Source organism: Pungitius pungitius, chromosome 14 (genome assembly GCF_949316345.1).
Source record: "Pungitius pungitius chromosome 14, fPunPun2.1, whole genome shotgun sequence".
In the NCBI taxonomy this organism is placed as follows: domain Eukaryota; kingdom Metazoa; phylum Chordata; class Actinopteri; order Perciformes; family Gasterosteidae; genus Pungitius; species Pungitius pungitius.
This window is the reverse complement of record NC_084913.1, coordinates 16,108,198-16,121,387: the sequence shown is the minus strand read 5'-3', so window position 1 is coordinate 16,121,387 and position 13,190 is coordinate 16,108,198. Positions and strand designations below refer to the sequence as shown.

At 43.9% G+C, this 13,190-nt stretch overlaps 1 protein-coding gene across 1 annotated transcript in view; it reads right to left on the bottom strand.

The window, feature by feature from the left end:
* The window catches only part of ccdc88c (coiled-coil domain containing 88C), a 34,996-nt gene that overhangs the window by 5,426 nt on the left and 16,380 nt on the right, over window positions 1-13,190 (bottom strand). Inside the window, exons 12-30 of the mRNA XM_037485930.2 lie at window positions 13,027-13,177; window positions 12,762-12,943; window positions 12,537-12,674; window positions 12,152-12,436; window positions 11,221-12,018; window positions 10,719-10,846; window positions 10,451-10,592; window positions 10,259-10,369; window positions 9,868-10,029; window positions 9,457-9,734; window positions 8,458-8,601; window positions 7,798-7,984; window positions 7,553-7,698; window positions 6,876-6,965; window positions 6,455-6,759; window positions 2,839-2,928; window positions 2,305-2,409; window positions 2,082-2,219; window positions 149-387 (exon numbers count right to left, since the gene is read on the bottom strand). Coding sequence (XP_037341827.2) covers window positions 149-387; window positions 2,082-2,219; window positions 2,305-2,409; window positions 2,839-2,928; window positions 6,455-6,759; window positions 6,876-6,965; window positions 7,553-7,698; window positions 7,798-7,984; window positions 8,458-8,601; window positions 9,457-9,734; window positions 9,868-10,029; window positions 10,259-10,369; window positions 10,451-10,592; window positions 10,719-10,846; window positions 11,221-12,018; window positions 12,152-12,436; window positions 12,537-12,674; window positions 12,762-12,943; window positions 13,027-13,177 — 3,819 coding nt within the window. The remainder of the gene's footprint in view (window positions 1-148; window positions 388-2,081; window positions 2,220-2,304; window positions 2,410-2,838; window positions 2,929-6,454; window positions 6,760-6,875; window positions 6,966-7,552; window positions 7,699-7,797; window positions 7,985-8,457; window positions 8,602-9,456; window positions 9,735-9,867; window positions 10,030-10,258; window positions 10,370-10,450; window positions 10,593-10,718; window positions 10,847-11,220; window positions 12,019-12,151; window positions 12,437-12,536; window positions 12,675-12,761; window positions 12,944-13,026; window positions 13,178-13,190) is intronic.

Here is a 13,190-nt window from a genome sequence, read left to right as displayed (position 1 = left end):
AGACGATGTGTTGTATAAGTAACTCCCTGTCTAAGGGATGAGATGTGTAGACAACGAGGTGGATGCTGAGTTTATGTTCCTGTTTCCATGTATGTACATACAGTACATTAGCAAATCTCTTTCTTTAATGTATGCATACAATTCTTACCATAGGAGGGGACTTTTGGTTGCTCTCTTGTAGAAACTGTTCCAGCGACACCATCTCACTTCCAGGGGATGATGGGCGGGTCTTAGTCCTAACCCCGCCTCCTCGTTGCGGTTGGGCCCTCTGTGGTACGTGGTCATATGGAAGGGTGGAGCTCCGTGACAGAGTCTGTTGTGATTGGCTCAGACCTATGACGTCATCACTAGAGAGGCTGGATGAGCGAGCTTGACGATCTGCTGAGTCTAAGACAGTCAGAAGTGTTGAGTTATTAATGACTGAAATCTGAGGAATATTACATGTAAAACGTGCCTGACCTGTAAAGAGACCGGATCATGTATCTTTATTATCTATCCAATACTCACATGTGCACAAATGGAGTACCCTGAAGCCAGCCTCAACAGACACGCCCAATGGTTAAAGGGCAAGTGTGTAGGATTAGGAAGGATTAATTGGCAGAAATGGAAATATAATATTCATAACGATGCTGATGAAACTAAGCATTGTGGAGTCATCATCTGCTTAGAATAAGCCCTTCGTCATATAAGTTTCCAAACAAAGTCCAAAACAGACCAACCAGACACGGGGTTCAATGAGAGCCTTTCACGTTTGTACGTCGGGGCGATGGACACGTACAAGAATGTGGAACTAGTGAAGATCACTAACTGACACAAAATGATACACAGATAAGGATGATGCCAAACCCTAACTTAAAGGCTGGTTGAGTGTATTGAGCGATTGATATAGAATCTGATTAAATTAGGGATTTCAGATACAGTGTCTCCAACAATTGTATTGCTGAATTGTAATTCTTCTTCTAATTCCGTATTTCTCTTTTTTTGGTACTTAAGTACACTACTATTCAAAAGTTTTGGGTTACTTAGAAATGGCCTTATTAAAAATAATAATAATAATAATCAGAAATACACTATACGTTGTTAATGTGGTAAATCCTTCAACTTCTAGGTGGAAACTGGTTTTTGAAGAGAAATATCTACATAGGTGTATAGAGGCCCATTCCCAGCCACAATCACTCCAGTGTTCTAATGGTACATTGTGTTTGCTAATAGCCTTAGAAGACTAATGGATGATTTGGAAACCCCTTTGGAAGCCCATGTGCCATTATGTTAGCACAGCTGAAAACAGCTGGTGAAAGAAGCTATAAAACTGGCCTACCTTTGAGCTAGTTGAGTACCTGAAGCATCACATGTGTGGCCAGAAAAAGAGAACTGTCATTTGAAACTCGTCAGTCTAGTTCTGCTTCCTGTTCTTCGATATGAAGGCTATTCCAAGCGAGAAATGGTGAAGAAACTGAAAATGTCCTACAATGGTGTGAACTACTGTCTCTAACTAAGTAGAAAGAAGTGGGAGGCCCCAGTCTAGTTTACTGGCAGCCTCTTTAAATGGTACCCGCAAAACGCCAGTGTCAACGTCTAGAGTGAAGAGGCGACTCTGGAAAGCTGACCTTCTATGCAGGGATGCAAAGAAAAAGGCTGCAGATGGCAGAAAAAGAACTCTGGCATGAACGAATCTGCTTTACCAGTCGATTTTCTATGGTGAGTGAAAACAGCATGTGTCACACGGCGAAACCATGAGAGTTGGCAGCTCTGCCAGTGGTTCATTAATGGCAAGTTTACGTGCAGCCGCTCCGTTTCCTTCTCCGAATTTTCTAATCATTCTCTATTGTCTATTCATTTTGCAACTCATTTGATAAATAAAAGTCAGATTTTCATGGAAAACACGAAATTGTCTGGGTGACGGCAAACTCTTGAACAGTAGGGTTCAACGAATAGAGTGTCACAAATATAAAAATGTGCATCATTTGGATGACCAGTTACGTTTGCATTTCAGCTGGCATTTCTCAATTTTTCTTTTTTAAAACTAAAAAGTGATGTGGGAGACCAGGACTGTGTGTGTGTGTGTGTGTGTGTGTGTGGACCTCTGACGTTGACAGGCGAGTTGGAGCTGGAGGTGTTGTGGCTGAAGTCTGCAGACCCCGGGCGTCCTCCCCCGTTGCCATGTTGACCAAACATGGAGTCAGTGGAGTTGTGACGAGAGTCTTCATCAAATAATAGACCTGTACATTTTTATGCACCATTACAATACAAGCAAACAAACACTTAAGAAGGGCTATTGGTATTAGAATGAATAGTGTGGCCTACCTCTAGGCCTGCGGCTAAGACCTTGTCCCAGTCTGGAGCTGCTAGTGGGGCCCAATGAGGGAGACGGATGTCTGGGAGTTGAGCTCAGAGCTGCATGAGTCGGACCTGGGGGGGGGGCAGAACAATCAAAGAGGTGAGGCACCTAGGAGTAAACCAAATTAATTTTTCATATTACGAGGGAAAGTATCTTTGGGTTTTATAATATCATACATCATCAGAAATATCTCCTTTCAACTTCAAGATTTAGAGCATTTCTTAGTCACAAATATTTGTGAAAGGACACAATATATTTGTATGATTCTCAATTTACTCATTTTAGGTTTTAACGGTCAAACAATCACTTTCTTCAATAAATATCCACCAGACCTGATTAAGCAACAGGTCGGCATGTGTGACCTCAGTGAAAAATATGATTCTAGCTGCTGATTTCACAATTACGCCGAGCAGCTGGTTGACTGTATGAACACTGTGGAGGGCTCCAGTCCTGCTGGATCCACAACAACTTTGCAGAGTGTTAATCGGCATTTTCACTACCTTGTCCAAGTCCATCGTCTCCATTGACACTGTCACTGCTGCCCCCTGGGGTACTGCTACGGTAAACGCCGCGGCCCCTGTCAGCCAAACCTGCAGACCAATCACAGCGTCGTAAGGATCCGTCTTGGAGGCCATAGTATGACCATGATAGTGGTGGACGATGGTGTGCATGACATAAAGCAGCAAGGAAGGCAAGCAGGACATCAGCAGTCCATTCACTGACTCAGACACGATGACATTCTGACCGGGTATTTCCAAACGATGCCAAGGGAGGGGGGGGTCACCGACAACCCGCTCCCTGGCGTTTATCTCGTTGTTCTGTCTGTGGCTGACACAAGCTGAAGAGATCTGGTACATTTAGAAGCTTAAAAACAGCGGGTCTAAATGAGACGACCAGAACACTGGTTTTCCTTCAGCCCACCCCTGGTGGGGTTTCTTTAAAGCTTAACGTTAGTTAACGTTGGTTACATTCATGCTTTAAAAAATAAAAGTTGTGATCATTATCTCACTGGATCATAAATGTTTGTGAGCCATATATATTATTTTCTACAACAATCCAAAATACAATGAAAGAATCCCATTGGCTTTCTGTTGAGGGAACCATTGTTGGAAGGCAGAGCTGCATACACTATGGTCATTCCAAAATTAAAGTCAGTGAATGAACGGCAATTACTAAATATTTTTATACCTGACCTTATAACTCATGGTGATATAATGAGGCTGTGAACATTCATGAGAGCTTATAACTAGAATTACATTGGTTTAGTAGATAATACATTATAAAAAACCTAACAGAGACAATGTGATGGTGCTAAGGTGCAACAGTAAGTCAGCACACAGTTGCATCTAAGCTAACACCAGCTAGTGTTAGCACACTTAAGCTACTGGTCGTACCCGACCAAGTCAAAATGCAAATTCTACTTGTGTGTGTTTTATGTCTGCGTGTTTCATTTCTTATGCATTTGAATTTTCCTTTGAAGGAGGAAGACAATATTGTTTCTACTTTTAGAAGAGACAGCCTCTCTTTAAGCCAATATGGTGTCCTGTTTCTTCTTTAAGCTACCTTAAAAGACGCTGATCTTAGTGTAAAACAGTAGTACATAAAACCCATGTTGACTTCTGCTGCTTAAAAAGCTCCTTTCAGACGGGGGATGGACAGACAAAAGGTTAAAGCAAATGAACAGGCATAGAAAAAATGATGACTGAGTCTGCAGTAATAGTTTGGCGACAAAAGACTTTCTGCAGCCAAGCTTTGTTCTTAAAATCAAGGCTGCGATCCAAAGGGAGATGAGATTAAGAACATTATGTGAGCAGACAGCGCACAAACATCCCTCACACAGATACTTATCAGAAATAACACAGCTCTTCAGGGACATGCAGACAAATGCTGGCTAGCATGGCATGCTGGGAGACACAGATAAACCATCTGCACACGTGTGTGCTCACTACTTACGAGTATTACAGGCTGGCTCACACCTGCAGCGCACACCGGTTTGTGTGTGTTCTGAATGATTATCTGCAGTATGACTGCTTAGTGTTTATGAAGTGCATCCCTGTATGAGATGTGCTTTACTGTAAGAAGGAGAGTGATGAGTGTTGCTGGGCATTCTGACGTAGAGGCGGCTAGGATGGTGATGATGATGATGATGATGACGATGATGTACATAGTCAAAGATAAGGAGGAGGAGGGGGATTTTAGAATACTCCGTTGGCTGAGATTGTCTGGCTAGTGTTGACCCCAGCTGGGATGTCAGTGGAGGACCAGAATCGCAGTCTTCTGGTGAGAGAGAGGGAGGGACGGGAGGGGAGGAGTTTCTCTTGACTTTTACTGCGGAGGAAACTGAAGCGTTTTTGGGGGAGGGGAGCTGAGATGGAGAGAGATAGGAGGGAGAGGTGGAGAGACAGAAGGCAAACCATGAAATAATGATGGTGGGTAAATCAAAAGAAATAGTTAGTTAAGAAGTTATTGAATAAATAACAGACATCGTGCAAGAAAATCTATGAGAATAAAAAAGAAAAATTAAATCATGCATTTGACTAAAGAAGGCTGACCTCAACTCACTCTGAATTAAAGTATTATTACAAATGCAAAGCTCGGTGTAAGGCTTGCCTTATGTAAGGCATTTTGTTTGTTAAGATTTAGTTCATTTCAATGTATAATAATAATAACTTTCTAAGCCTAAGCCCTTTAAAAGCCTATGAGAGTGAATTGAGCTCAGCCACGAGGAGAACTCTATGCAAGAGTAGAGCATTTAAAACATTTACACGGAAAAAGAAACGTAAACAAAGTTTGGACCATGCATTATAACCCACTTATTATTAGGATAGAGAGATGAAAAGTCTGAAATGTTAGGTGGTGTGGCCTCATACCTTTTTTTGTATGTGTGAAAACAAAGCAATGTGTACTTGTGAGGCCGCTTCACTCGATTCACGATGTGGGAATGAGCACGGCTCGAGTCCGGTGTAAATGTTATAGGAACCATAGCCAGATCAAAGGCATTTCACTGTGCTTTAGCTCCAGAAGTATTATTTCAGAAACTTTTAAGAAATATTGATACAATACCGTTTATTGGCAATATTAGCAACATTTGTTGAAAGGTGATGAATTTAGAGTTGAGAATTAATTTACCCTATTTAAAATGTTCCACAAAGCATGTATTTATTCTAACAATAATAGCACATCTTTAATCTTTTTAAATTGATGGAATCAAACTTTTATTTCTTTGTTTATATGAAAAATGTGTACATTGTTAGGTATCGGGAAGCACCTGGAAGTGTACAATATTTAAGCATTTTATTTTAGGTACGTGAGGCTGTACTTTATCGTCAAATAATGTTACAATTCGAGGGTGTTGGGGACGGCAACCCTTGAACTGTAACATTATAGACAATAAAGTACTGCCTCGAGTACCTTATTACTTTTATAATATGGTTACCAGCGACATAAATAGCAGGTAAATAGCTGCCTTTCTGCACAAAATAGTTGTAACAATACGTTGTGTGTCGCACTTCACAACGAGAAAATAGTCCCCATACGTGTGGCTGTTGCTATGCAATATGAAACATGGATTGCTAACTGTCGAACTTTAAAAGACAACTAACGTAACGGTCGTGCAAAATCTAACCGTTATTTTGAGTGTGCAGTGATATGGAGCGCTCAGGTCAATGTAAACAGGTACTGTACATTATGGCTCAATAAAGTACACCCTGTAACTCTGAACCAATCAGAATGCTGGAGTTCATCTACCCGTATAATAAAATGATACATTACACATATTCCCCAAAAAGTGCCGTAGAAAGGCAGTTTAGAGCATTCCATAATACCTGTGTGGGCTATTGAAATTATTGTGTACAAGCAGAGAGTTGTACCTATGGAGCAAAGTACAGATACAGTGAATGATAATGGATGTGCAAAACGGTCAGTGATATTAAGTGGTGTTCAACAGCGCCCTCTACAGGTGAACACAGGCAGTGTCGCCTTGTCATCATGTTGAAACCAAAATATGAGCAAAGAATGTACTTGACATTATGCATTACAAAATAAAACACTTGAAACCATTTTCCCACTCTCCTATGTTCCATAAAGATGACATCATATGATACGTTGTATGTTTACCTCGTCCGATAGGCGTGAGTGCGGGACTCTGGTGTCCCAGACTGGTGCTGCCGATGTGGTTGTTATGGTTACTGGAGGGCTGGCTGCTGTCCAGCGTGTCACTTCCTGTGCGCTGGGGGAGAGGAGGTGGGGTTTCAGGGGGGAGGAGAGGGGGCGGGGAAGGCAGCGGGATGTCTGGTGCGCTCTTTGCTCTCTCTCTTTCTTTGCCTCCCTCCTTGTCACAGTCGGGCCTTCTCTCCCTGCTGCTCTCCTTTCGAGGTTTAATCAGTTTGGCTAAAGCTTTAGCTCCGGACCATTGACTCCTCCTGATGAGACACAAAATGAACCTGTTACATGGCGCTGGTTCTACACCGAACATTACACACAACTAGTCCAGAGTTTCTGTCAAAAAGACAATGGATTGAATCTATGAAAGTATTACTTTTTTGGTGTGGGGTCATAGAACTTGTACTGGTCCATGATCTTCTCCTCTAGCTTCTCTTTCTGGCGACGGAGAGCATTCAGCTTATCACTTGATGGAGAAACAACAAACACAGAAACACGTTGTAACCTGTTATTCATCACCATGCTATACTTTAGCATACTATATACCTTTCTAATGTTTAACAATTTAGCTCATGTGATTTAAACCATGAAGTGGAGTCTACTTGATTCTTCAGGGTGCGATTAAATTATAGACTGTACATAACAAGAGGACACACCCATTAGTTTGTAGACTTCTGGCATTTTTGGCCGTCGCCATCTTGGCTTTAATAACGGGTGAACTGATATGACCATATTTGGACTGCTGGCGACTCACGCAGCGATGCCATATATAGCACTAATGGTGACCTGTCAATCACAATGTAGCCACGCCCTGAAGCATACTCCACTTTATGGTCCTATGGACTCTAAATATGAGGTTAAAGGTACTTCCGCATTGGCTTCACTGTTCAGAACACATGTATTTGTGATGAAGGCTACTTGTCTTTGCAGGTTCAACATACAAGTACAAACGTGTACTACAAATAAAAACGGATAACTCCCTCTTAGTGGGCGTGTCTGCTCTATAGTTACACGTGCTGATGATTATGGTGCTGTTTGTTGCGGTGCAGTTACATGTATAGTTTCTGCTCCTGGTGATAGAGCTCTTTGCTCTCCATGCTCCTCTCTAGTAGAGTGTGGTTCTGCTGACTCAGTAGGTTGATCTGACTCAGGAGGTGATGGTTCTCCTCTTCCAGGTTCCCTTTCAGGCGGCTCAACAACTAAAGCAAAATTAAATAAAAACATGCACACAGGTCAGGTGAGGAAAGTAAAAGAAAGATGTCACTTATGTCTCCTCGCTGCCTACCGGCCGAGCTCACCTCACAGTGGTTATCTAGTTTGGTCATGGTTAGATCCAAGCCCTGGTGTTTCTCCATTAGTGAATCGTATCGGGCCATCCATCGGCTCTCTTCCAGCTGAGCGGCGCTTAAAGAACTCTTGTATTCGTTTATGCGCTGCTGCAGGCTCTCACATTGCTCTGACTGCTGCAATTGGCTCTCTATTAACCTAAAGGGAGAGGCAGGAGAGAAAGAATCACTACATGAGTAAAGCCAAGTCATCTATTCAGGTAGTTTCATAATAACGAGCAGTCTGCCCCAAGTTGTGGTTGGGATCTTTGTACATCATGTTGCATGACGTGCTTGTCCAGTCAGTGTATGACGAGAAGGTTGGTCATGATGTCACTGGTTTAGAGAAACAGTACGAAAGCAAAGCAAAGTAATGCTGTCAATAAACATATTTTAGAGACATAAGAGAAGGCCCACTCGAGGGAAATACTGAGGAAGCCCTCTTTTCTACTACTTTTAAAGGACAAAAATATTTAAAATATTTATATTTACTCTTTTGGGCAACACATTGCTTTGCTCCTGTGTGTATTGACCGTCTACGTTAGGTAATACCTTAAGTCATACATTGAATGTGAAAAAGTAGCTCACACAATCTGCAGACCTTCTCAAAGAGAACAACTTTTATCACAGTACCTGCCCACTTCTGTTTTGAGCTGTAGATTCTCTTGTTGTAGAAGACAACTCTTTTGGATCTCCTGGTTCAGTTCCTCCTTCTCCCTCCGACCGTGCTTCTCCTGCTCCTCCCATTTCTCCTTCTGCTGCAGCAAAGTACAATGCCTGCAGAGGGACATATTGATATTGATGTGATTACAACTTGAGCAAAGCTGTGTTTTGTTCTACCGTTCACATCAACTTTTGATACAGCGCCTACTTTCTTCCTCTGAGACCAGACCACAGTAGCTGTGAAGAGATGCCAAACTGAAAAACTGACAGCCATTTATTCTGCTAGTTGAACCTCGTCAGTCCTGTTTCTACTTAACTACTACTTAAGTAATTTAATGTTAACCAATAGTGTAGTCAAGTAAGTGTATTAATCTACGATCAAATCCACCTTCCTTCTTTCATTAACATTTGTAGCTTGTGAAGTTATCCTCCGTATAAACCTGGACTTCTGTACTAGGTCCATGCAGTTTGATACTGAAATGTCCCATCGCTGTCAGGGCCCATCCGGGGATATATTTTAGAACGGTAGTCTCACCAACTTCTGCAGAGTGATACATCTTCTCTCCCCTGGATCGCTCCACTTCAATTCCAGCTAATTAATAATTTCCTCATTATCCTATCAATAACTTCAGAAAATGAAGCGTTTCGAACCAGGACCTTCTGTAATGGGAGCTGGTGGAAAATATGGCGTGTTGTTCAAATAGTCTCTAGCAGAATATTACATCAACATTTTGGTGAGTAGGAGTATGGGCTCAGTATGGTGGCCCTAAAAACCACCAGCAATCCATGGTTTGTTACAGAAGCTAAAGATGAGGGCATTTCATTGTGACTTTAACTGAGGACTAAATCCATTCATTAAAGGGTTAATGACCAAATGTTGCACACTGAAAAGTGTTTTCAGAGGCTTCTGCAGCTACAGACCGTCGACCTCTACAACGGTAGCAGTGAGGTTTGGATGTCATCACTTACTTGCTGTGCAGTGTGCGGTGCTCGCTCTCCATCGCCCTCTGCTTGCCCTTAAGCGCAGCGTGCTGACTGATGAGCTGCTCGTACTCGTGCGCTTGCCTCTCGTGCACGCTCAGCAGGCGCTCGTGGTCACTGAGCACGCTCTCTCTGGCTCGCCATGCCTCCTCGCGTTGCCTCTGCCACGACTCCATCTCCGACTCCAAGGCGGTGACTTGGCCCTGCAGCACAGCATTTTGGGCCATGAGCGATGCACTCTGGGAGGAGAGCGTGGAGTTCTCCACCTGAAACACAGAAAACAAGCAGAACTTTAAAAACAGTGATGTCAGTCTTACAATAATTCTTTAGACACAGTCACTTATAGGCTCCGTTGTACAAAGACAACACTAGGTGAAAGCTGAATTGCACATTGAGTACCTGTAGTTTTGCAGTCTGCGTATGTAAGGCAGCGTTCTGCTCCTGCAGGGTGGTGGTGTGTCGCTGCTGCCCCAACATCTGGTTGTTAAGAGACGTGTTCTGGTTCTCCAGCTGTTTGAGCTGCACCCTCAGTAGACTGCTCTCTGTCTGCAGGGAGGAATTCTTGGGAAAGTAGTGACAACAGAACAATTAATAACTCACCAACTGTAAGTGGTGAAAAAGAGGCCCTGTTGAGCCTGTTGGTTCAATAATTGAACAGATAACGAATATAATGAATAATGCTTATTAATTGAGTAGGAAATGTGACTTAAACAAATTAAAGATATGAGAAAAATCCAAAAGATCATTAAATATAGGTACACACAAAAAATACAATAAGTAAAAATCTTACATTCTTTTCAACATCAATGAGATGATCTTTGATTCGGAGCAGTTCAATAGTGGCTGACCCTTGACCCTGGTTGCCCCCCGAGCACTGCTGGTAGTTGTGGTTTTCTTCCCCCTGAAAAAACAAAAACAAATTGTAACACACCCTACAAAAGAAAAACTAATTACTAGGAGATTTTCAAATCAATGTGCTTACGGAGGTTAGCTTAGCATGTAGCGTAGTGTTTAGTGTGTGGCTCTCTTCCAATTTCTTCTCCAGAGAGGATATTTTCTCCTCTTTAATCTTCATCGTCTGTTGGACCGTCTCCTCCAGCCGAGACTCCAGCAGCTTGTACTTGCTGCCGTACACAAAAAAGAAATCAGCCCATCAACGACCCATCCCATCATGTGCGCGTTAAATCAGTATGATCTGATTAGCAGGTCTAGCATGGCACCTCAGTAGCAGCAAATTCGAGCTTAACTACCTGTCCTCCAGAGCGTGCTCCTGCTGTAATTGTTTTTCTTTGTGGAGCCCGATCTTCTCCAGTTCTTGATTGAGTCTCTCTAACTCAACGCTCTTCTGCTGAACACTCAGCTTCTCGGACACCAACTCCTACACACACAAAGATACATGAGCTACAGCTAGGAAACCCATACGCATTGACATTTCCACACAGACAGTACAACGCGCATTAGGTTAAAGAAAAGGAAACTGTAGATCATAAGAAATGACCCACACTGAGCTGTTTGACATCACAGTTTTCTTTCCGGTCAAAAGATCTGCACTTAAACCAACTAGTATTTCTTTCGTCACATATATTTTGGAATACAACTTAACCACAGGATGTTAGCTGTTCTAGAGCTTTTGATCAGATGAGCGGCACTGGGTGAGATTTGTTTTATTTATTATTTTACTTTACAGCTGGGGGGGGAAGCTTTTTTAATATTTGAGAAATGAATTATGTTCGACAGACTCTGTCCTCTCACCTCTCTCAGAGTGGCCAGAGTCCTCTTGTCGATAGTCGCCTGTTTCTGCAGCTCCTTGTTCTCCCTCTCCAACTCCTTGGCTTTGACTGACACCTCTTTCAGCCTATCCACTTCCTTACCCAGAGCCACGCCCTCTTTCTTCACAGTGGTCAATTTCCTGGCTTTCTCCTCCAGCTCTGTCTCTTTCCCCTCCAGCAGCGTTCTGATCCTCCAACTCTCCTTCTCCAGGTACTTCCTGCTCTTCTCTGACTGCTCCAAGTCCAATTGAAGCTTCCTCCTGTCCTCTTCAACTTCCTCCCTCCTTCTCCGCTCTTCCTTCAGCTCACTTACTTCCCTTCTCAGTTCCTCCTCTCTGGCCTGGGTGTCCTGCCTTTGTCTCTCCTCGTCTTCCCTCTCCTCTTTGCATCTCTGTACTTCCTCTTCCAAGCGATGCTTCTCCTGGTTCTGGGCTGCCACGTTTAGCTCAAGCCTCTCTGCCCTCTTCCTTTCTCCTTGTGCCTCCTCTTGGGTCTCTTCAAGCCTCCTCTGCAGATCCTGCACCTCTCTCTGTGCCTCCTTATGCTCCTCCTGGAGGGTGGCCAGGCGAGTAGACGAGGCGCGCAGGTTTTCCAGGGAGCAGCGCAAATCCAGGTTTTCCTTCGACAGCAGGCTGTTGTCCGCCTCGTACTTCCCCAATCGCTGCTGCTCCCTCTGGGCCTCCTCTGCCTCCCGCTTCAGCCTGTGCACCTCCTGCTCCAGGGAGGTTATCTGCTTCTCCAAAGCTTCGGACCGCTCGCTGCATGCACGCAGAGAAGCCACCTAGAAGCAAAACAGGGAAGTATGTTTTATTTTTTCATTTCTGTATTAAGTCATTTCACTTTTACCAATACATAATATAATGTGCAATATATATATATATATATATATATATATTTTCCCTTTGTGTTACTACCTCTCTGCTCAGGGCGTCCCTGCTCCTCTCCAGCCTCGCCGCCTCCCGCTCCACCTCCTCACAGCGCCCCGCCTTCTCCCTCAGTCTCTCTGCATCCTCACTGGATACTTTGAGTTGGGTTTCTAAGCTAGCCAATCGGGAGCTGGTGTCCGTGATGCTCTGGTGCAGAAGGCGGTTCTCTGTTTCCACCTCGCGAACCCTGGCCTCGTTGTTTGACTGAGCGCGCTCCTGCAGGGACGCCACGGCGTCCGAGAGGTGCTGCTTCTCACTCTCTAACTCTGTGATCTGATCGGACAGGAAGAGTAAGACATAGTGTGAACCATGCAATGCATTCTGGTCTCTTATGGTGACATTAGCGCCGTCTTAGTCTGTGTGTGTTGACTACCTGTCTGTCTTTCTCTGCTCTCAGGGTATACATCTCTCGCTCCAGACCCTGTTTTTCCTTCAATAGTTCCTCTCCCAGAGACTCCATGTCCTGATTGGTCAGTCTCTCCTGGTCCAATAAACCCTGGAGACGGTCCAACTAACAAAGAAACAAAATAAACCCACTGTAGTTGTTAGTAAATGCAAATGGCTAACATGTAATAGTTAAAGAACGGATGTGTCCTACCTTCTTGCTGAGGCCTTGGTTCTCCCTATCTTGCTCCTGGCTGTGGAGTTGCTGCTCCTGCAGGAGCTGGTTGTCCTCTTTCAGTCCGTCTATGGAGGCCTGAAGCTCCCGGTTCTCCTTCTCCAGCTTCAACACCCGACTGGAAACACACTCATTCAGCTCATGGACCAACGACTTTCGAGCTGCGGCAGAGGGAAAAATAATTTGGTTTGACAGAATATGGTAAGAACCTGTGGGGGCACAGAAATGGAACAGTGTGTCTTACTGTCTGTGTTAGGGTTGTCGTGGTTCTTGGTCAGCTGCTCCAGCTCCCAGCCCAAATGAGCCGACTCGTTCATACTCTGTTTCTGTCCGATCTCCAGCAGCATGTTCTCTTCCACCAGCTCCTCCAACCGCCGACGTTCACCGTCCCTCTCCTGCACAACACAC